Source organism: Entelurus aequoreus, linkage group LG13 (assembly GCF_033978785.1).
Source record: "Entelurus aequoreus isolate RoL-2023_Sb linkage group LG13, RoL_Eaeq_v1.1, whole genome shotgun sequence".
Classification (NCBI taxonomy): domain Eukaryota; kingdom Metazoa; phylum Chordata; class Actinopteri; order Syngnathiformes; family Syngnathidae; genus Entelurus; species Entelurus aequoreus.
This window is the reverse complement of record NC_084743.1, coordinates 6839024-6862862: the sequence shown is the minus strand read 5'-3', so window position 1 is coordinate 6862862 and position 23839 is coordinate 6839024. Positions and strand designations below refer to the sequence as shown.

Here is a 23839-nt window from a genome sequence, read left to right as displayed (position 1 = left end):
TATGCCTGGAACATTCCATAAGTACACATGTTGGTAGTAGTAATACTACATGATGATACACCATCGGTATGCCTGGAACATTCCATAAGTACACATGTTGGTAGTAGTAATACTACATGGTGATACACCATCGGTATGCCTGGAACATTCCATAAGTACACATGTTGGTAGTAGTAATACTACATGGTGATACACCATCGGTATGCCTGGAACATTCCATAAGTACACATGTTGGTAGTAGTAATACTACATGGTGATACACCATCGGTATGCCTGGAACATTCCATAAGTACACATGTTGGTAGTAGTAATACTACATGGTGATACACCATCGGTATGCCTGGAACATTCCATAAGTACACATGTTTTTTTTTTTTTTTTTTTTTTTTTCTGTCTTGCCACTGGTGAGGGCGGTCGCATCTCTCTCCGCTCCCTCCTTCCCTCCCTGCTTGCTCTCTTTGTTTTTGTCTTGTTTGAACTATTTTGAAGCCTCTTTTCTTGAGCTGTCCTCAAATCTAAACATCAAAATGAATTTGATCAACTGGACTCTCGACGCAATTGACACAGTCTTTTCGACAAGGAAAAGAGGCTCGGGGGAGCCTGGCTGCCCTGATGGAACCATTGCTGCGGGGTACGTGAGAGATTCCTGGAATACTTGGAGAATCATGTGCCTCTCAGTCCTTTCCATCGAGGACGTGGAAGACATCTACCTATTTGGAGCTGTGATCGCAGGGCATTTGCTGATTGGGCTGGGCATTGCTCTGGTGTATCGTCAAATTCGGAAGACGATGGCAGCCACTCAAGGGGCCAACAGGCTGTTCAACGCAATGGAAGGAATGGGTCGTGCTGTGGGATCACAGACTGGAGCGATTGCTGATTTGAATCGCAAGGTAGATTCCATCTTGATGATGTTACAGAAAGAATAAATTGGAATTGTCAGAGCCAGCATACAGAGCAGGAATGTCATTGTTTTGACTGCTCGAAGAAAAAAACAACATCTTAATCTACGATTTGACTCCCTCGAATGGCCTTGAGGAACAGGCTGTTTGAAAACACTCCCCCGAGGACTCCTCAAAGATGGACGCTTTTGACCTTTCCCTTTTCTTCAAAAGCACCTGGGTCGGACTCTTGAACTCTTGGGGCCGGCCTCGGCCCATAAAGACAATCCAACATCTCACCCAAGTTATTGGGCATACATGCACGCATATACCCTTCCCCAATCAACGCCTTCACCACTGCTTTATTCCTCCGGGGTTGTGGGGGCTGAGCAGCGCTTAACAGCAGCTGCTGGCCTCCAAGGTCCTGTTGGATGACTTTGTTGCGAGTTGTTGTGATTACATGTACCATGTTTATGTGTGCCATGCTATGTGAGGTTTTTTTCCTCGGACTCAGTCTGGACCATTCCTGAGGGTCCAGCCTCAGACTGATATTTTTTTTACTTCCACCCTCCCCCCAATGTCACCTTTTTCCCACCTTTTTGAGGAGCGCCTAAGTGAGGCTGATCCGTTGGCGGTCCCGTCTTGTCTCCCTGTAACGTATGTCTGCTCTTAGCGGGATTGTGCCGAAAATGTAATTTCAGTTCTTATGTGTCTTGTACATGTAAGAATGGACAATAAAGCTGATTGATTGATTGATTGATTGATGTTGGTAGTAGTAATACTACATGGTGATACACCATCGGTATGCCTGGAACATTCCATAAGTACACATGTTGGTAGTAGTAATACTACATGGTGATACACCATCGGTATGCCTGGAACATTCCATAAGTACACATGTTGGTAGTAGTAATACTACATGGTGATACACCATCGGTATGCCTGGAAAATTCCATAAGTACACATGTTGGTAGTAGTAATACTACATGGTGATACACCATCGGTATGCCTGGAACATTCCATAAGTACACATGTTGGTAGTAGTAATACTACATGGTGATACACCATCGGTATGCCTGGAACATTCCATAAGTACACATGTTGGTAGTAGTAATACTACATGGTGATACACCATCGGTATGCCTGGAACATTCCATAAGTACATATGTTGGTAGTAGTAATACTACATGAGGATACACCATCGGTATGCCTGGAACATTCCATAAGTACACATGTTGGTAGTAGTAATACTACATGATGAAACACTACATGACTTAACAGTAATACTACATGACGTAACAGTAATACTACATGACGTAACAGTAATACCACATGACGTAACAGTAATACTACATGACGTAACAGTAATACTACATGACTTAACAGTAATACTACATGACGTAACAGTAATACTACATGACGTAACAGTAATACCACATGACGTAACAGTAATACTACATGACGTAACAGTAATACCACATGACATAACAGTAATACTACATGACGTAACAGTAATACTACATGACGTAACAGTAATACTACATGACGTAACAGTAATACAACATTACTTAACAGTAATACTACATGATGTACTCCAATTATATAATCATATAACATAAGTGTAACTCATCATAGTATATAATCATACCTCATCATAGTATATAATCATATAGTATATAATCACACCTCATCATAGTATATAATCATATAGTATATAATCATACCTCATCATAGTATATAATCATAGTATATAATCACACCTCATCATAGTATATAATCATAGTATATAATCATACCTCATCATAGTATATAATCATAGTATATAATCACACCTCATCATAGTATATAATCATATAGTATATAATCGTACCTCTTCATAGTATATAATCATATAGTATATAATCATGCCTCATCATAGTATATAATCATATAGTATATAATCACACCTCATCATAGTATATAATCATATAGTATATAATCATACCTCATCATAGTATATAATCAGATAGTATATAATCACACATCATCATAGTATATAATCATATAGTATATAATCATACCTCATCATAGTATATAATCATATAGTATATAATCATGCCTCATCATAGTATATAATCATACCTCATCATAGTATATAATCATATAGTATATAATCATACCTCATCATAGTATATAATCATACCTCATCATAGTATATAATCATATAGTATATAATCATACTTCATAATATATAATCATATAGTATATAATCACACCTCATCATAGTATATAATCATATAGTATATAATCATACCTCATCATAGTATATAATCATACCTCATCATAGTATATAATCATATAGTATATAATCACACCTCATCATAGTATATAATCATATAGTATATAATCATACCTCATCATAGTATATAATCATATAATATGTAAATATACCTCATCATAGTATATAATCATATAGTATATACCGGTAATCATACCTCATCATAGTATATAATCATATAGTATATAATCATACCTCATCATAGTATATAATCATATAGTATATAATCATACCTCATCATAGTATATAATCATATAGTATATAATCACACCTCATCATAGTATATAATCATACCTTATAGTATATAATCATATAGTATATAATCATACCTCATAGTATATAATAATATAGTATATAATCAAACCTCATCATAGTATATAATCATATAGTATATAATCATACCTCATCATAGTATATAATCATATAGTATATAATCATGCCTCATCATAGTATATAATCATACCTCATCATAGTATATAATCATATAGTATATAATCATACCTCATCATAGTACACAATCCTATAGTATATAATCATACCTCATCATAGTATATAATCACACCTCATCATAGTATATAATCATACCTCATCATAGTATATAATCATATAGTATATAATCATACCTCATCATAGTATATAATCATATAGTATATAATCAAACCTCATCATAGTATATAATCATATAGTATATAATCATACCTCATCATAGTATATAATCATATAGTATATAATCATACCTCATCATAGTATATAATCATATAGTATATAATCACACCTCATCATAGTATATAATCATATAGTATATAATCATACCTCATCATAGTATACAATCATATAGTATATAATCATACCTCATCATAGTATATAATCATACCTCATCATAGTATATAATCATATAGTATATAATCATGCCTCATCATAGTATATAATCATATAGTATATAATCATACCTCATAGTATATAATCATATAGTATATAATCGTACCTCATCATAGTACACAATCCTATAGTATATAATCATACCTCATCATAGTATATAATCACACCTCATCATAGTATATAATCATATAGTATATAATCATACCCCATCATAGTATATAATCATATAGTATATAATCATACCTCATCATAGTACATAATCATATAGTATATAATCATACCTCATCATAGTATATAATCATATAGTATATAATCATACCTCATCATAGTATATAATCATATAGTATATAATCACACCTCATCATAGTATATAATCATATAGTATATAATCATACCTCATCATAGTATATAATCATATAGTATATAGTCATACCTCATCATAGTATATAATCATATAGTATATAATCACACCTCATCATAGTATATAATCATATAGTATATAATCATACCTCATCATAGTATATAATCATATAGTATATAATCATACTTCATAGTATATAATCATACCTCATCATAGTATATAATCATATAGTATATAATCACACCTCATCATAGTATATAATCATATAGTATATAATCCTACCTCATCATAGTATATAATCATATAGTATGTAATCATACCTCATCATAGTATATAATCATATAGTATATACCGGTAATCATACCTCGTCATAGTATATAATCATATAGTATATAATCATACCTCATCATAGTATATAATCATATAGTATATAATCATACCTCATCATAGTATATAATCATACCTCATCATAGTATATAATCATATAGTATATAATCATACCTCATCATAGTATATAATCATATAGTAAATAATCATACCTCATCATAGTATATAATCATATAGTATATAATCATACCTCATCATAGTGACTTTTGGCAAACAGCAAGGCACATAGTTCTCCATACAGCGCTGCCTTGTTGGCCTGGTGGCCATGTTTGGCTAACTTGTCCATGTGAGACTGAGCCAGCTTGAAGGTGTCTTCTCCCAGGTGGTACTTACAGTTACCATTGCGTACATGAAGGATCCTGTGGACATGAATACAATATTTACAGTTACCATTGCGTACATGAAGGATCCTGTGGACATGAATACAATATTTACAGTTACCATTGTGTACATGAAGGATCCTGTGGACATGAATACAATATTTACAGTTACCATTGCGTACATGAAGGATCCTGTGGACATGAATACAATATTTACAGTTACCATTGTGTACATGAAGGATCCTGTGGACATGAATACAATATTTACAGTTACCATTGCGTACATGAAGGATCCTGTGGACATGAATACAATATTTACAGTTACCATTGTGTACATGAAGGATCCTGTGGACATGAATACAATATTTACAGTTACCATTGCGTACATGAAGGATCCTGTGGACATGAATACAATATTTACAGTTACCATTGCGTACATGAAGGATCCTGTGGACATGAATACAATATTTACAGTTACCATTGTGTACATGAAGGATCCTGTGGACATGAATACAATATTTACAGTTACCATTGTGTACATGAAGGATCCTGTGGACATGAATACAATATTTACAGTTACCATTGCGTACATGAAGGATCCTGTGGACATGAATACAATATTTACAGTTACCATTGTGTACATGAAGGATCCTGTGGACATGAATACAATATTTACAGTTACCATTGCGTACATGAAGGATCCTGTGGACATGAATACAATATTTACAGTTACCATTGCGTACATGAAGGATCCTGTGGACATGAATACAATATTTACAGTTACCATTGCGTACATGAAGGATCCTGTGGACATGAATACAATATTTACAGTTACCATTGTGTACATGAAGGATCCTGTGGACATGAATACAATATTTACAGTTACCATTGCGTACATGAAGGATCCTGTGGACATGAATACAATATTTACAGTTACCATTGTGTACATGAAGGATCCTGTGGACATGAATACAATATTTACAGTTACCATTGTGTACATGAAGGATCCTGTGGACATGAATACAATATTTACAGTTACCATTGTGTACATGAAGGATCCTGTGGACATGAATACAATATTTACAGTTACCATTGTGTACATGAAGGATCCTGTGGACATGAAGAGGACATGAAAACAATCTGAGGAGGATCCAGTGTCTCATTGGGCTCCTTTTCTCATCTAGTTGTTCACACTGATTGACCTTCATACGCACTGGTACTTAATTATGTTACTTTACTTACTTAATTACTCACTTATGTTACTTTACTTACTTATTTACTCACTTTTGTTTCTTTACTTAATTACTCACTTATATTACTTTACTTACTTCATTAATTACTTATGTTACTTTACTTACTTATTTCCTCACTTTTGTTACTTTACATAATTACTCACTTATGTTACTTTACTTACTTGAGCAGCGGAGATTTCATATTTGTATCAACGTGCGCTTGTTAAAACTGCAATTGCATTGTTGGTCATTTATTAGAAAAAGAATGGGTAAAATTTATAAAAATAAAATAAAATAAATAAAAAATATAAATGAAAAATTAAATTAAATTTAAAAAATTAAAATACATTTTTTTTAAAGAATGAAGGTTACGGCAAGCAGAATAATCCCTTTTTGTTTCCCCTAAAAGACACATTGAGTGTTTTTATGTGATTAATCACACAAACTAATGGATAGATTACTAAAGTAATGTCAAGACGTATTTCTTGTTTCAGAAAAAAAGAGCCGTGTAAGTTAAAAAAGTGTCCACTGTAGTGGGGTTAGAATGTAAGATGCTAATGTCTCTACACTGGTCCAAGTTTTTAGGAACTAAATGCATAAATGTTCAAGTCTGTCCAAGTTGTAAACTGAAGTCATTCCCAGGTTGGCAGTTCAATGCCCCCTGGTTATTTAGTCCAATACTAACATTTGAATATCAGGCTGGCAAAACACTTTCACTTTCCTTCCTACAAAGGTCATTTCTTATGTTTCACTCATTGAAGTAAAATGAATGATATGTTGTTAGACACATCAATGGAACATTCAAGTCCACTATTATGCTTCTGTGTTTCCAGTTGGATGCTAGCATCACAGCACACCACTGACACATGGATAGACTGGAAGTGTATGACAGGTGTGTGTGTGCGTGTGCGTGTGCGTGTGTGTGTGTGTGTGTGTGTGTGTGTGTGTGTGTGTGTGTGTGTGTGTGTGTGTGTGTGTGTGTGTGTGTGTGTGTGTACAGACAGTGATGTGATATAGAGGAAAAAGTCCAAACATGAGAATATGGTGCAAAGGTCATTCATGTCTGCAATTCAACCTCCACTATGAAAGTGATATTTAGTAGTTGCATGCAAAGTGAGATACTGTATGTCAAGTGTGTTCTCTTCTAATGTTGATGGCCTGACTTACACTTCATGAAAACCTCAAACTTTCAATGGTAGCTTTTCATCAACTGTAAGCTATGATCACCCACATGAGAAGTCTTGACATATCTTCAGTTGCATGTTATGAACTTACATTATCCGTTAGTTTCACCTTGTTAATGTAAACAAAGCTTTGCACGTATGGAGGGTGTATCCACAGAAGATTTGCATGTATGGAGGGTGTATCCACAGAAGATTTGCATGTATGGAGGGTGTATCCACAGAAGATTTGCATGTATGGAGGGTGTATCCACAGAAGATTTGCATGTATGGAGGGTGTATCCACAGAAGATTTGCATGTATGGAGGGTGTATCCACAGAAGATTTGCATGTATGGAGGGTGTATCCACAGAAGATTTGCATGTATGGAGGGTGTATCCACAGAAGATTTGCATGTATGGAGGGTGTATCCACAGAAGATTTGCATGTATGGAGGGTGTATCCACAGAAGATTTGCACATATGGAGGGTGTATCCACAGAAGATTTGCACGTATGGCGGGTGTATCCACAGAAGATTTGCACTTATGGCGGGTGTATCCACAGAAGATTTGCATGTGTGGAGGGTGTATCCACAGAAGATTTGCACTTATGGCGGGTGTATCCACAGAAGATTTGCATGTGTGGAGGGTGTATCCACAGAAGATTTGCACTTATGGCGGGTGTATCCACAGAAGATTTGCACGTATGGCGGGTGTATCCACAGAAGATTTGCATGTATGGAGGGTGTATCCACAGAAGATTTGCACGTATGGCGGGTGTATCCACAGAAGATGACTGACCTGACACAACATTCCACAGCCCTGTAGCAGTGCAGCACCTCACTGTGTAGAGCACAGAGCTGCAAGCAGGAGAGAAAGACCTTCTCTGCGTCTCCATACCAGCCTGCATCCGACAGGAAGCCCCCTGCAGCACAACAGCACACAGTCAGCATGTTGGCTAACACATCCTACATGACCTCTTCAAGGGGAACTGCAAATGTTGCCTCGCATTAGCTGCCGTGCCAAAAGTACTTCCGTCATGCTTTTGAAAAAAACACTTCAATATCAAAAACCTCATGAAACTGTTTTTTGGGGTGTTTCCGTTACCAGTCTCTCATGGCGATATTTAGGTTTGACACATTTCTCGGGGTAATGGAAAAGCAGCTATTCACAATCCTTACTTAAGACTAGATCACATTCTAACTAGTAAAATACGGCAAGTAAGAGGGAGCTAATTGGAGTACTTTTTGCACCCATAAAGTCCTCTAAAAAACACCCAAAAAGCGCCAACAATACTGCATCTGCTTAGCTTCTAAAACTTGTCGATCATCCTCCTTATATTCAGACTAGAGTGACTCCTATTGGCTCTATTGATAGCTGACTTTTGCTAACATTTATTTAGGGGTTAGAATACATAAAAAAAGAAAAGGATTGTAAATGGTGGATACATTTAAAGTGTAGGTGATGGATTATTTCTACTTAAATGCTGGTCATGTCCTAACTGGACTGGTTAGTGCACTCATGCATGATGGATTATTTCTACTTAAATGGTGGTCATGTCCTAACTGGACTGGCTAGTGCACTCATGCATGAAGTCTGGCATAAGTCAGTGAGAAGTGAGAAGAGTGAAGGAGTGAATGGACATTGAAGTGAAGACTGGCCATATTTACCCAACACAAAGCCAAACTGGATGGCCTTCTCTTTGACGTGGACGTGAGACTCTGCGATGTATGAGCAGCGGCGGCTGAAGGAGTTGGCCAGCACGGAGGCCACCTTCACGCCGTGGTCCATCAAGGCCTGGAAGCAGTGGTGCAGAAGATGTCTGTGGAGGAACCACACCTCTTCATTATACATTCTCTACACTAGCATTATGTTGTGGCAAAGGACTGACTTCTCCTGGTTAGCAATAACTTCCATTCTTTACTAGCGGAGGTTCACGCACATATGTGTGGTAGCCATCTTGCTCTTATTGATACTTCTCTAGTCCTGCATATATTAAGTTGAAGTCATTATTTATTTGTTGAAAGATGGCCAGTAAAGCCTGCTATGCTACTGCACTTTGGTGTTGGTCATTGTGGTGGTGTTTGATGAATACTTGGGCCTGCTATGCTACTGCACTTTGGTGTTGGTCATTGTGGTTGTGGTAGCCATTGTTGTGTTATTTATATTTCTCTTTTACTGCGTTTATTGTTAAGTTTAATGAATTATTTATGTTTTGAATTGCCATGAAAATATGTTTTAAAATATTGCAAGATCATTTATGGAATTATTGACATTGTGTGTAAGTAACAGCACCTGTAACAAGAGCATGTAGGTGCACAGGTGAAACACCTGTAACAAGAGCATGTAGGTGAAACTGATTGGCCAGATGTGGGCAGTGAAAACACTTTTAGACCCTTCTAAGGTAACACCTGAGCCTAGTTGTGTGTATGTAGTTGAACTAGTTGTCCTTCTAAGGTAACACCTGAGCCTAGTTGTGTGTATGTAGTTGAACTAGTTGTCCTTCTAAGGTAACACCTGAGCCTAGTTGTGTGTATGTAGTTGAACTAGTTGTCCTTCTAAGGTAACACCTGAGCCTAGTTGTGTGTATGTAGTTGAACTAGTTGTCCTTCTAAGGTAACACCTGAGCCTAGTTGTGTGTATGTAGTTGAACTAGTTGTCCTTCTAAGGTAACACCTGAGCCTAGTTGTGTGTATGTAGTTGAACTAGTTGTCCTTCTAAGGTAACACCTGAGCCTAGTTGTGTGTATGTAGTTGTCCTTCTAAGGTAACACCTGAGCCTAGTTGTGTGTATGTAGTTGAACTAGTTGTCCTTCTAAGGTAACACCTGAGCCTAGTTGTGTGTATGTAGTTGTCCTTCTAAGGTAACACCTGAGCCTAGTTGTGTGTATGTAGTTGTCCTTCTAAGGTAACACCTGAGCCTAGTTGTGTGTATGTAGTTGAACTAGTTGTCCTTCTAAGGTAACACCTGAGCCTAGTTGTGTGTATGTAGTTGAACTAGTTGTCCTTCTAAGGTAACACCTGAGCCTAGTTGTGTGTATGTAGTTGAACTAGTTGTCCTTCTAAGGTAACACCTGAGCCTAGTTGTGTGTATGTAGTTGAACTAGTTGTCCTTCTAAGGTAACACCTGAGCCTAGTTGTGTGTATGTAGTTGTCCTTCTAAGGTAACACCTGAGCCTAGTTGTGTGTATGTAGTTGAACTAGTTGTCCTTCTAAGGTAACACCTGAGCCTAGTTGTGTGTATGTAGTTGTCCTTCTAAGGTAACACCTGAGCCTAGTTGTGTGTATGTAGTTGTCCTTCTAAGGTAACACCTGAGCCTAGTTGTGTGTATGTAGTTGTCCTTCTAAGGTAACACCTGAGCCTAGTTGTGTGTATGTAGTTGTCCTTCTAAGGTAACACCTGAGCCTAGTTGTGTGTATGTAGTTGTCCTTCTAAGGTAACACCTGAGCCTAGTTGTGTGTATGTAGTTGTCCTTCTAAGGTAACACCTGAGCCTAGTTGTGTGTATGTAGTTGTCCTTCTAAGGTAACACCTGAGCCTAGTTGTGTGTATGTAGTTGTCCTTCTAAGGTAACACCTGAGCCTAGTTGTGTGTATGTAGTTGTCCTTCACCTTGGGTGTACATGGAAAGAAAGAAGACCTTTCTGCAAATAAAGCTCTTTTTTGAGAAAGCTGCGTGTTTGAAAGTACACCAGCTGTCCTGGCTCAGCCCACGGTCTTTGGTGTAGAACCTGGGACATCTCGGCACCATGCTTACTTGGACCTGAGCCGTGTTGAATTCACACTGCACCTCTTTAGTCTGAACTTGTCACATATTGAAGTCTCTCTAACTGTACTTCTAGTCTCCAATAGTCATTTATAGGGCTGACCCCAGTAGGCCAAATGGTGACACACATCAGTATTTCAAACAAAACCTGCAAAGCTGACTGTTACTACCAGAGTTCTGACAATTACTTTCAAAAAGTATCTAATTATAGGTACTCGCTACTTACACTAACAAGTAGTTCAATTACTCTTGGAATTACTCTTTAATAAATGTAATTCATTACTAAGGAAAGTAACTTAAAAAAACATCCTATATGTCATACGTAGTTGAGAGAAGTTTCATATGAGAGCAGAGTGCGTGTGTGTGCCTTTAAGAGAAGTTTCATATGAGAGCAGTGCGTGTGTGTGTGCCTTTAAGAGAAGTTTCATATGAGAGCAGAGTGCGTGTGTGTGTGCCTTTAAGAGAAGTTTCATATGAGAGCAGTGCGTGTGTGTGCCTTTAAGAGAAGTTTCATATGAGAGCAGTGCGTGTGTGTGTGCCTTTAAGAGAAGTTTCATATGAGAGCAGTGCGTGTGTGTGCCTTTAAGAGAAGTTTCATATGAGAGCAGTGCGTGTGTGTGCCTTTAAGAGAAGTTTCGTATGAGAGCAGTGCGTGTGTGTGCCTTTAAGAGAAGTTTCATATGAGAGCAGTGCGTGTGTGTGTGCCTTTAAGAGAAGTTTCATATGAGAGCAGTGCGTGTGTGTGTGCCTTTAAGAGAAGTTTCGTATGAGAGCAGAGTGCGTGTGTGTGTGCCTTTAAGAGGCGGTGTCTGTTGCCAAGTGACGTGTGAAGGTGTATTTGTTAGCGTTAGCAGTTAGCAGCTCTTTTCACCAGACTCTGGTTAATAAAGAGATTGAATGTGCTTCCATGGCTGTCATATGTTATTGTACACAAACGGGGTATTATTTGGATTGCAAACTTTTCACTTCAAACATTGATTTGTTGTTCATTATTCCCACGGCTTGGAGTTGTGTACGTGTTGTTTGCTGTGTTATGTTGCCTCCTTTTCTTTGATATTTGAGTGCTTGCTGTCATTAGTACATGTGCACACATGAAGCAAAACTGTGTTCATACCTTTTGTCTGACGCCCGGAGAACTTTGGCAAACACTTCCAGGTCACAAAACTCTCCTCCCAGCTGACACAGCCTGCCTTGCTGGTAAAGCTGCGACATGGGGGTACATTTACTGTTACATTAGGATAGGACAGACTGTGTGCATCACACAATGGTGTGGGTTACTGTTACATTAGGATAGGACAGACTGTGTACATCACACAATGGTGTGGGTTACTGTTACAGTAGGATAGGACAGACTGTGTGCATCCCACAATGGTGTGGGTTACTGTTACAGTAGGATAGGACAGACTGTGTGCATCCCACAATGGTGTGGGTTACTGTTACAGTAGGATAGGACAGACTGTGTACATCACACAATGGTGTGGGTTACTGTTACAGTAGGATAGGACAGACTGTGTGCATCCCACAATGGTGTGGGTTACTGTTACAGTAGGATAGGACAGACTGTGTGCATCCCACAATGGTGTGGTAGCAGTGCAGGTTCAACAAGTCCACAGAAATGAGGTAAAGACATGAAAACAAGAGGGGAACATTAGAGAACACAAAGGACATACCTTACACAGGTGCTACCTTATGCTACACGGGTGCTACCTTATGCTACACGGGTGCTACCTTATCCTACACGGGTGCTACCTTATCCTACACAGGCACTACCTTGTGCTACACGGGTGCTACCTTATGCTACACAGGCACTACCTTGTGCTACATGGGTGCCACCTTATGCTACACAGGTGCCACCTTATGCTACACAGGTGCCACCTTATGCTACACGGGTGCCACCTTATGCTACACGGGTGCCACCTTATGCTACACGGGCACTACCTTATGATACACAAGGACTACTTTCTGCTAGATGAGGACTACATTATGCTACATGGGCACTACTTTCTGCTAGATGAGGACTACTTTATGCTACACGGGCCCTACATTATACTACACGGGCACTACTTTATGCAACACGAGGACTACTTTATGCTAGACGGGCCCTACATTATGCTACACGGGCACTACTTTATGCAACACAGGCACTACTTTATGCAACACGAGGACTACTTTTTGCTATACGGGCATAACTTTATGCTACACGGGCCCTACATTATACTACACGGGCACTACTTTATGCAACACAAGGACTACTTTTTGCTATACGGGCATAACTTTATGCTAGACGGGCCCTACATTATGCTACATGGGCACTACTTTATGCAACACGAGGACTACTTTATGCTACAAGGACATAACTTTATACTACACCGGCCCTACAGATGTTCTACATGGGGACTACATTATGCTACATGTTGGTTACTGTACTCTCATTAAAAAGGTCTTGAATTTTGAAAATGTGAGCAGTAAATGTTTCCTCTTGTTAATTCAAGCTAAAGTGTTAGTTGCACTTCATTTAAATAAGATGTAAACGCATTGCTCACTAATATTTGTGTACTTGCTTGTTTGTATCCATAATTCATCTACACATAATCCCCCATACAATCTTTAATCGTATTAGCAACCTCAAATCTGGAATCGAATCGAATAGTTGTTCAAACGAATCGTTACACTCTTAATAAATATATCATGTAACTGTAACTTAATAAATATATCATGTAACTGGCTGGATGGAATGTGCGCATGCGTGGTACATAAATGCTCCAGCAAGGAGCGAGGTTTAAGTACCAAATAAAAGTAGTCCAGTAGAAGTGAGGTTTGAGTGCCAAATAGAAGTAGTCCAGTAGAAGTGAGGTTTAAGTACCAAATAAAAGTAGTCCAGTAGAAGTGAGGTTTGAGTGCCAAATAAAAGTAGTCCAGTAGAAGTGAGGTTTGAGTGCCAAATAGAAGTAGTACAGTAGAAGTGAGGTTTGAGTGCCAAATAGAAGTAGTACAGTAGAAGTGAGGTTTAAGTGCCAAATAGAAGTAGTGGAGTAGAAGTGAGGTTTGAGTGCCAAATAAAAGTAGAAGTGTCGGCAAGTCTTTGTATTTGAAGTAGATTGCGACGATGTACAATAATATTGCCGTCAGTGTTTGTATTAAAGGCAGTTAGCAGGTCTTACCTTGTAATAAACATCAAACTGTATGTTTTGTGGCAGTGAGCGGATGTCCTTCCTAGATCGAGTGTAGTTGTCCACCACCACAGAGATTGAAGTGTTGTAAAGAGACTCTGGCATCCATTCTAACTCCACCGCAGCCATGTTGTTTTCCTGCATTTGATGCTAGCTTCTTCTACTTCAACACCAGCGAGGCGGCCAATGCTTCTCAGCGACTAATCACTTGCTGTGGGGAGGATTTGGATTGTGGATAATAATAATAATAATAATAAATGGACTTATATCCTTTCCTCTTCTTCCTCCCATTTTCCAGGGAGACAACACCTCATAAAACCAACACGCGATGACGTCACCAACATAACATTTCTTCTTCTGGTTTTTTTTTTTGGTGTTGGTTCACACCACGTCCGGTTCACGTTACCGCCATCTAGCGTGGCTCCAGAGGCTGGCGGCTAAAGCGTTCTAAATCAGTGGTCCCCAAACTTTTTATAACTGCGGACATCAACGCTTGAAAATGTGTCCTAGGGACCGGGGGGGGGGTATTAGGGTCCGCCCTGTACCCTGTATAATTTTATTTATTTTTTGTTTTTTTGTGTCATAAAAAAATACAATCATGCGTGCTTACGAACTGTTAGAGCCATTTACTCTTTCTGTCCGTCAAATTGATGACGTCACTAAAGAGGTTGGCTCAAGGCCAAGTGTCAGTCTACCTTCGGGGTTGCGGGGGGCGCTGGAGCCTATCTCAGCTACAATCGGGCGGAAGGCGGGGTACACCCTGGACAAGTCGCCACCTCATCGCAGGGCAATATATGTGTGAATGTATTTGAATACCTTTAGTCCATCAGTCCAGCCTACTGAGGAGGTCTTCCTCCATGCTGTAGAGCAGTGGTCCCCAACCACCGATTGGTACCGGGCCGCACAAGAAATTACTTTTTTTTTTAAATAAAAATAAAATAAAAAATTATTCCTTTTTTTTTTTTTAATGAAATCAACATAAAAATCACAATATATACATTATATATCATTATAGATCAATACAGTCTGCAGGGATACAGTCCGTAAACACACATGATTGTATTTATTTATGTAAAAAAAAGAAGAAATTTTTTTATTTTTAATTTTTTTAATTTTTTTAAAATACCCCCCCCCCCGGTCCGTGGAACAAATTTTCAAGCGTTGACCGGTCCGCAGCTACAAAAAGGTTGGGGACCACTGCTGTAGAGGACTATAGTCCAGTCTAGGTCAAGACTCAGAACAGCTAGCGCCTCCCCCGGACTAGCAACCCCCCAGAGATTGTCCGTGGCCACCTGATAAGCTCCCATGCAGGCAGAAACAAGAAGCAGTAGGTCTAAAACAGAATCTATTTAAAAAGCTATAGATGATACAAATAAGTTTTAAAATGGAACTTGAATGCTTCTACCGAGGGAGCATCTCAAACTATTGATGGTAGAACATTCCATATCATTAACACACACCTCCAGTCATCTTCGTTTAGCTGCTGTGCAACAATTTGTTGAAGGATTTTAGAGATAAAGGGGAGGTGCCGGAGTTTATTAGAAGGTCAGAATCGAGGTTAGGTCTTTTTACCAGAGGATTGTACAGTATACCGAAACTAATACAGTACCAGGTTAGAGTTAGGGTTAGAGGTTAACCCGCTGCCAGGCTCCGCCCACAATGCCCATTTGGCATTTCAAGGTGTCCTCTTCATCATTTGTACCAATTATGATGAATATCTGAATTTGTCAAACCAAATGCTTCAAGTTTGTTGTTGTTTAAAACTTTGTGGCGAGCCATCAGATCAAAGTTTGGCTCTATGCCACGCCCACATCCTATGACGGAGCCAAATCAATCATCGCCCATCGGTCTCCTAGCTTTTATTTTAACCGCGGCTCATTTGGTCAAAGTCTTCTGGAGGAGTTGGTTAAAGTACGACTGATATTTTTAGCCTAAAAATATCGAAGGAGAACAAGATGGCCGACTTTCGGTTTATTTTCAAATATGGCTTCTTGAGACGTCTCCATCGATTTACCCAACGATACATGAATCTAGTGGCGGGGGCTAATGTTTATTTTCAATTTTTAGGGGCGCTACTGAGTCAGATCTAAAATGTGTTGTTATAAATATCTTTCACAGGACCTGATGCTAACGTCCATCCATCCATCCATCCATCCATCCATCCATCCATCCATCCATCCATCCATCCATCCATCCATCCATCCATCTTCTTCCGCTTATTCGAGGTCGGGTCGCGGGGGCAGCAGCCTAAGCTGATGCTAACGTTACAGAGCGATAATAATGAAGAAAACCTTTTGAATCCATAATTATACTTTTAATATGTAAGGCTAGCTAAGTTCTGCTTGGCACTATGGCTACAAATACATCGAAACTAAGAATACTTGTTGTATGTCATAATAATAGCATTTGTTATTGTTGCAGTTATGTAACATTGACATGTCACACACACATTGTAGTACACGCTGGAATAGTAGAGTAGTGTTAGGACACAAAGATGTAGTATGAAAAGTACAACAAGGTGTTTGTGTGCAGCAGACAAAGGTTGCTGAGGTCAGCACTTTTGCTCCTCCACATTTCCCAGCATGCTTTGCTCTCTCCCGGCAGGAAAATCACATCTTTGTGTGCAACAAAGAAGTCTTTGTTGAACATGCTGGCATTATTCATAACAACATTCAGAGAATGTATCGCATTCAAATGATATTATTCATAACAACATTCAGAGAATGTATCGCATTCAAATGATATCAAAGTTGTATTGAAATGTACATTTACTTCCAAGTGTTGTTGTTTTGTTGCAGGTGACAATGGAATCTACAACTACTTTGTAATATTACAACTGTTAAATATTGACTGTTTATTTGTGTGATTATGATCCTTGCACACCGACTGTCCATCAATCATTCAAGTTTATTGACACCTGATAAGTATTGATCAATGATTAATTCATGCTGGGAGATTACATTTCACCTCTTTCATTGTGTCAAACCTTCTCACAGCAAATGTTGTCTTTTATTGTGAAGGAAGAAGGGGTTTTATTGTGGAGGAAGAAGGTGTTTTATTGTGGAGGAAGAAGGTTGACTGGTGTTTTATTGTGGAGGAAGAAGGTGTTTTATTGTGGAGGAAGAAGGTCGACTGGTGTTTTATTGTGAAGGAAGAAGGGGTTTTATTGTGGAGGAAGAAGGTGTTTTATTGTGGAGGAAGAAGGTTGACTGGTGTTTTATTGTGGAGGAAGAAGGTGTTTTATTGTGGAGGAAGAAGGTCGACTGGTGTTTTATTGTGGAGGAAGAAGGTGTTTTATTGTGGAGGAAGAAGGTTGACTGGTGTTTTATTGTGGAGGAAGAAGGTGTTTTATTGTGGAGGAAGAAGGTCGACTGGTGTTTTATTGTGGAGGAAGAAGGTGTTTTATTGTGGAGGAAGAAGGTTGACTGGTGTTTTATTGTGGAGGAAGAAGGTTGACTGGTGTTTTATTGTGGAGGAAAAAGGTGTTTTATTGTGGAGGAAGAAGGTTGACTGGTGTTTTATTGTGGAGGAAGAAGGTGTTTTATTGTGGAGGAAGAAGGTTGACTGGTGTTTTATTGTGGAGGAAGAAGGTGTTTTATTGTGGAGGAAGAAGGTTGACTGGTGTTTTATTGTGGAGGAAGAAGGTGTTTTATTGTGGAGGAAGAAGGTTGACTGGTGTTTTATTGTGGAGGAAGAAGGTTGACTGGTGTTTTATTGTGAAGGAGGAGTGAAGTAGAAGAAGTGCAGCCCACATGGAAGTTGAGCAGTCAGTGATAAGATAAAAAGAAGCAGAAGAACATTTCTACTGCAACACTCATGACTTGACCACAAGGTAACTTTATATTCATACTTTAACACTTTATTTCATACTTTAATACTTGATATTCATACTCTACTTTAGTACTCTACTTTATATTTATACTCTATTTTAGTACTCTACTTTATATTTATACTCTATTTTAGTACTCTACTTTATATGCATACTCTACTTTATTTGTTACTTTAATACTTTATATGCATACTCTACTTTATTTGTTACTTTAATACTTTATATGCATACTCTACTTTATTTGTTACTTTAATACTTTATATGCATACTCTACTTTATTTGTTACTTTAATACTTTATATGCATACTCTACTTTATTTGTTACTTTAATACTTTATATGCATACTCTACTTTATTTGTTACTTTAATACTTTATATTCATACGTTATACTTTATTTGTTACTTTAATACTTTATATGCATACTCTACTTTATTTGTTACATTAATACTTTATATTCATACTCTACTTTATTTGTTACTTTAATACTTTATATTCATACGTTATACTTTATTTGTTACTTTAATACTTTATATTCATACTCTACTTTATACTTTATTTTAGTACTCTACTTTATATTTATACTGTACTTTATTTTAATACCCTACTTTGTATTAATACTCTACTTGTTATTCTATTTTATACTTTATTTGAATACTATACTTTCTATATGTACTGTATTTTATACTTCATTTTAATAATTGTGTTAACTTTTACACAAAGTGTGATTGTGTTGTTTTATGAAATATTGATGACATATTTCTACTGTTAAATATGATCATTGTGTTAACTTTTACACAAAGTGTGTTTGTGTGCAAGTATTGATGATGTGTTGTTGTTTGTGTGCAAGTATTGATGATGTGTTGTTGTTTGTGTGCAAGTATTGATGATGTGTTGTTGTTTGTGTGCAAGTATTGATGATGTGTTGTTGTTTGTGTGCAAGTATTGATGATGTGTTGTTGTTTGTGTGCAAGTATTGATGATGTGTTGTTGTTTGTGTGCAAGTATTGATGATGTGTTGTTGTTTGTGTGCAAGTATTGATGATGTGTTGTTGTTTGTGTGCAAGTATTGATTATGTGTTGTTGTTTGTGTGCAAGTATTGATGATGTGTTGTTGTTTGCGTGCAAGTATTGATGTTGTGTTGTTGTTTGCGTGCAAGTATTGATGATGTGTTGTTGTTTGTGTGCAAGTATTGATGATGTGTTGTTGTTTGTGTGCAAGTATTGATGATGTGTTGTTGTTTGTGTGCAAGGATTGATGATGTGTTGTTGTTTGTGTGCAAGTATTGATGTTGTGTTGTTGTTTGTGTGCAAGTATTGATGATGTGTTGTTGTTTGTGTGCAAGTATTGATGTTGTGTTGTTGTTTGTGTGCAAGTATTGATGATGTGTTGTTGTTTGTGTGCAAGTATTGATGATGTGTTGTTGTTTGTGTGCAAGGATTGATGATGTGTTGTTGTTTGTGTGCAAGTATTGATGTTGTGTTGTTGTTTGTGTGCAAGTATTGATGTTGTGTTGTTGTTTGTGTGCAAGTATTGATGATGTGTTGTTGTTTGTGTGCAAGTATTGATGATGTGTTGTTGTTTGTGTGCAAGGATTGATGATGTGTTGTTGTTTGTGTGCAAGTATTGATGTTGTGTTGTTGTTTGTGTGCAAGTATTGATGTTGTGTTGTTGTTTGTGTGCAAGTATTGATGATGTGTTGTTGTTTGTGTGCAAGTATTGTTGTTGATGGAGGCGATGCAGCATCAGGCTGAGGTGGTCCAGAGAGCCAAGGAGGTCTTCATGAGTGGCAGAAGTCGTCCTCTCCACTTCAGACTGAAACAACTTCAGGCGCTGCAGAAGATGCTGCTGGACCGAGAAGACGAGATCTTGGCGGCTCTCAAGCAGGACATCCACAGGGTGAGTGGAGAAGGTCATGTGACCAGCGAGGTCATGTGACCTGCGAGGTCATGTGACCTGCGAGGTCATGTGACCAGGTGCTGCCCTGTGTGAACAGAGCCAGTACGACTCAGCACTCCTGGAGATGATTGGAATAGACAACGAGATCCGCCTGGCCATGGACAAACTGGAGGAGTGGAGCTCACCTAGACCTGTGGAGAAGAACCTTCTCACCGTGTCTGACCAGGCCTACATCCACCTAGAACCTCTGGGCCTGGTCCTCATCATTGGTGCCTGGAACTATCCATGGGCCCTCACTCTCATCCCCCTGGTGGGAGCCATTGCTGCAGGTACTACTAATACTACTCTCATCCCCCTGGTGGGAGCCATTGCTGCAGGTACTACTAATACTACTACTACTACTAATACTACTCTCATCCCCCTGGTGGGAGCCATTGCTGCAGGTACTACTAATACTACTACTACTACTAATACTACTCTCATCCCCCTGGTGGGAGCCATTGCTGCAGGTACTACTAATACTACTACTACTAATAATACTCTCATCCCCCTGGTGGGAGCCATTGCTGCAGGTACTGTAGTACTATTGATAATACTGTAATACTACCAATAATACTGCTGCAACACTACTAATATTACTGTAATACTACTGTGTACATACATCTACTGATGCCTAGTCTGGACACATCCTCAGTGACCTCTTGGATTCACTTCACCAGGCGTTTCGGGTCTCTCAACTGGTCATACGCCCTCCTCCAAGCGACCCAACCGGGGGTGATCAAATCCCCCGGCTTGTGTCCAGATGGCTAGCTAGCTACCATGACTCCAAGGATCTCCTCTTTTGAGCCACAACCATCTCAAGGCCCTTTCCACCGCTTCGGTGGTACTGCCGATGGCTCTCCTCTTTCTCTCTCCATCGATGGCCAAACTGCTGAAGGCTCTGACCAAGGAACAATCCTCTGCATCCAACCTCCACAGGGAAACACCTTCCTCTGACCAAGGAACAATCCTCTGCATACAACCTCCACAGGGAAACACCTTCCTCTGACCAAGGAACAATCCTCTGCATACAACCTCCAAAAGGAAACACCTTCCTCTGACCAAGGAACAATCCTCTGCATACAACCTCCACAAGGAAACACCTTCCCCTGACCAAGGAACAATCTTCTCCATCCAAACCTCCACAGGGAAACATCTTCCTCTGACCAAGGAACAATCCTCTGCATCCAAACCTCCACAAGGAAACACCTTCCTCTGACCAAGGAACAATCCTCTGCATCCAAACCTCCACAAGGAAACACCTTCCTCTGACCAAGGAACAATCCTCTGCATACAACCTCCACAGGGAAACACCTTCCTCTGACCAAGGAACAATCCTCTCCATCCAAACCTCCACAGGGAAACACCTTCCTCTGATCAGGGAACAATCCTCTGCATCCAACCTCCATAGGGAAACACCTTAATTGATCAGGGAACAATCCTCTGCATCCAACCTCCATAGGGAAACATCTTCCTCTGACCAAGGAACAATCCTCTGCATCCAAACCTCCACAGGGAAACACCTTCCTCTGACCAAGGAACAATCTTCTGCATACAACCTCCACAGGGAAACACCTTCCTCTGACCAAGGAACAATCCTCTGCATACAACCTCCATAGGGAAACATCTTCCTCTGACCAAGGAACAATCCTCCGCATCCAAACCTCCACAGGGAAACACCTTCCTCTGACCAAGGAACAATCTTCTGCATACAACCTCCACAGGGAAACACCTTCCTCTGACCAAGGAACAATCCTCTGCATACAACCTCCACAAGGAAACACCTTCCTCTGACCAAGGAACAATCCTCTGCATACAACCTCCACAAGGAAACACCTTCCTCTGACCAAGGAACAATCTTCTCCATCCAAACCTCCACAGGGAAACATCTTACTCTGACCAAGGAACAATCCTCTGCATCCAAACCTCCACAAGGAAACACCTTCCTCTGACCAAGGAACAATCCTCTGCATACAACCTCCACAGGGAAACACCTTCCTCTGACCAAGGAACAATCCTCTCCATCCAAACCTCCACAGGGAAACACCTTCCTCTGACCAAGGAACAATCCTCTCCATCCAAACCTCCACAGGGAAACACCTTCCTCTGATCAGGGAACAATCCTCTGCATCCAACCTCCATAGGGAAACACCTTAATTGATCAGGGAACAATCCTCTGCATCCAACCTCCACAGGGAAACCCCTTCCTCTGATCAGGGAACAATCCTCTGCATCCAACCTCCACAAGGAAACACCTTCCTCTGACCAAGGAACAATCTTCTCCATCCAAACCTCCACAGGGAAACACCTTCCTCTGACCAAGGAACAATCTTCTCCATCCAAACCTCCACAGGGAAACACCTTCCTCTGACCAAGGAACAATCCTCTGCATCCAAACCTCCACAAGGAAAGACCTTCCTCTGACCAAGGAACAATCTTCTCCATCCAAACCTCCACAGGGAAACACCTTCCTCTGACCAAGGAACAATCCTCTGCATCCAAACCTCCACAAGGAAACACCTTCCTCTGATCAGGGAGCAACCCTCTGCATCCAACCTCCACAGGGAAACACCTTCCTCTGATCAGGGAACAATCCTCTGCAAGGAAACACCTTCCTCTGACCAAGGAACAATCTTCTCCATCCAAACCTCCACAGGGAAACACCTTCCTCTGACCAAGGAACAATCCTCTGCATCCAAACCTCCACAAGGAAAGACCTTCCTCTGACCAAGGAACAATCTTCTCCATCCAAACCTCCACAGGGAAACACCTTCCTCTGACCAAGGAACAATCCTCTGCATCCAAACCTCCACAAGGAAACACCTTCCTCTGATCAGGGAGCAACCCTCTGCATCCAACCTCCACAGGGAAACACCTTCCTCTGATCAGGGAACAATCCTCTGCAAGGAAACACCTTCCTCTGACCAAGGAACAATCTTCTCCATCCAAACCTCCACAGGGAAACACCTTCCTCTGACCAAGGAACAATCCTCTCCATCCAACCTCCACAGGGAAACACCTTCCTCTGACCAAGGAACAATCCTCTGCATCCAACCTCCACAGGGAAACACCTTCCTCTGACCAAAGAACAATCCTCTGCATCCAACCTCCACAGGGAAACACCTTCCTCTGACCAAAGAACAATCCTCTCCATCCAACCTCCACAGGGAAACACCTTCCTCTGACCAAGGAACAATCCTCTCCATCCAACCTCCACAGGGAAACACCTTCCTCTGACCAAGGAACAATCCTCTCCATCCAACCTCCACAGGGAAACACCTTCCTCTGACCAAGGAACAATCTTCTGCATACAACCTCCACAGGGAAACACCTTCCTCTGACCAAGGAACAATCCTCTGCATACAACCTCCACAGGGAAACACCTTCCTCTGACCAAGGAACAATCCTCTGCATACAACCTCCAAAAGGAAACACCTTCCTCTGACCAAGGAACAATCCTCTGCATACAACCTCCACAAGGAAACACCTTCCTCTGACCAAGGAACAATCTTCTCCATCCAAACCTCCACAGGGAAACATCTTCCTCTGACCAAGGAACAATCCTCTGCATCCAAACCTCCACAAGGAAACACCTTCCTCTGACCA

At 39.7% G+C, this 23839-nt stretch overlaps 2 protein-coding genes across 4 annotated transcripts in view; one reads left to right on the top strand and one right to left on the bottom strand.

Annotated features, from left to right (window-relative positions):
- Nucleotides 1-14884, bottom strand: part of appbp2 (amyloid beta precursor protein (cytoplasmic tail) binding protein 2) — a 30246-nt gene extending 15362 nt beyond the window's left edge. The window contains exons 1-5 of the mRNA XM_062068420.1: nucleotides 14460-14884; nucleotides 12413-12501; nucleotides 9205-9356; nucleotides 8336-8459; nucleotides 5013-5181 (exon numbers count right to left, since the gene is read on the bottom strand). Coding sequence (XP_061924404.1) covers nucleotides 5013-5181; nucleotides 8336-8459; nucleotides 9205-9356; nucleotides 12413-12501; nucleotides 14460-14612 — 687 coding nt within the window. The 5' untranslated portion in view covers nucleotides 14613-14884. The remainder of the gene's footprint in view (nucleotides 1-5012; nucleotides 5182-8335; nucleotides 8460-9204; nucleotides 9357-12412; nucleotides 12502-14459) is intronic.
- A 3316-nt stretch (nucleotides 14885-18200) lies between these two features.
- LOC133663728 (aldehyde dehydrogenase, dimeric NADP-preferring-like) overlaps nucleotides 18201-23839 on the top strand; it is a 29174-nt gene continuing 23535 nt past the window's right edge. The window contains exons 1-3 of one of the 3 annotated variants that reach the window (XM_062068418.1): nucleotides 18201-18300; nucleotides 20013-20194; nucleotides 20292-20523. In XM_062068418.1, coding sequence (XP_061924402.1) covers nucleotides 20024-20194; nucleotides 20292-20523 — 403 coding nt within the window. In that variant the 5' untranslated portion in view covers nucleotides 18201-18300; nucleotides 20013-20023. Of the gene's footprint in view, nucleotides 18301-19873; nucleotides 20195-20291; nucleotides 20524-20738; nucleotides 20767-23839 lie in introns of those variants that run through there. The other 2 variants (XM_062068417.1, XM_062068419.1) reach the window with 2 other exon arrangements.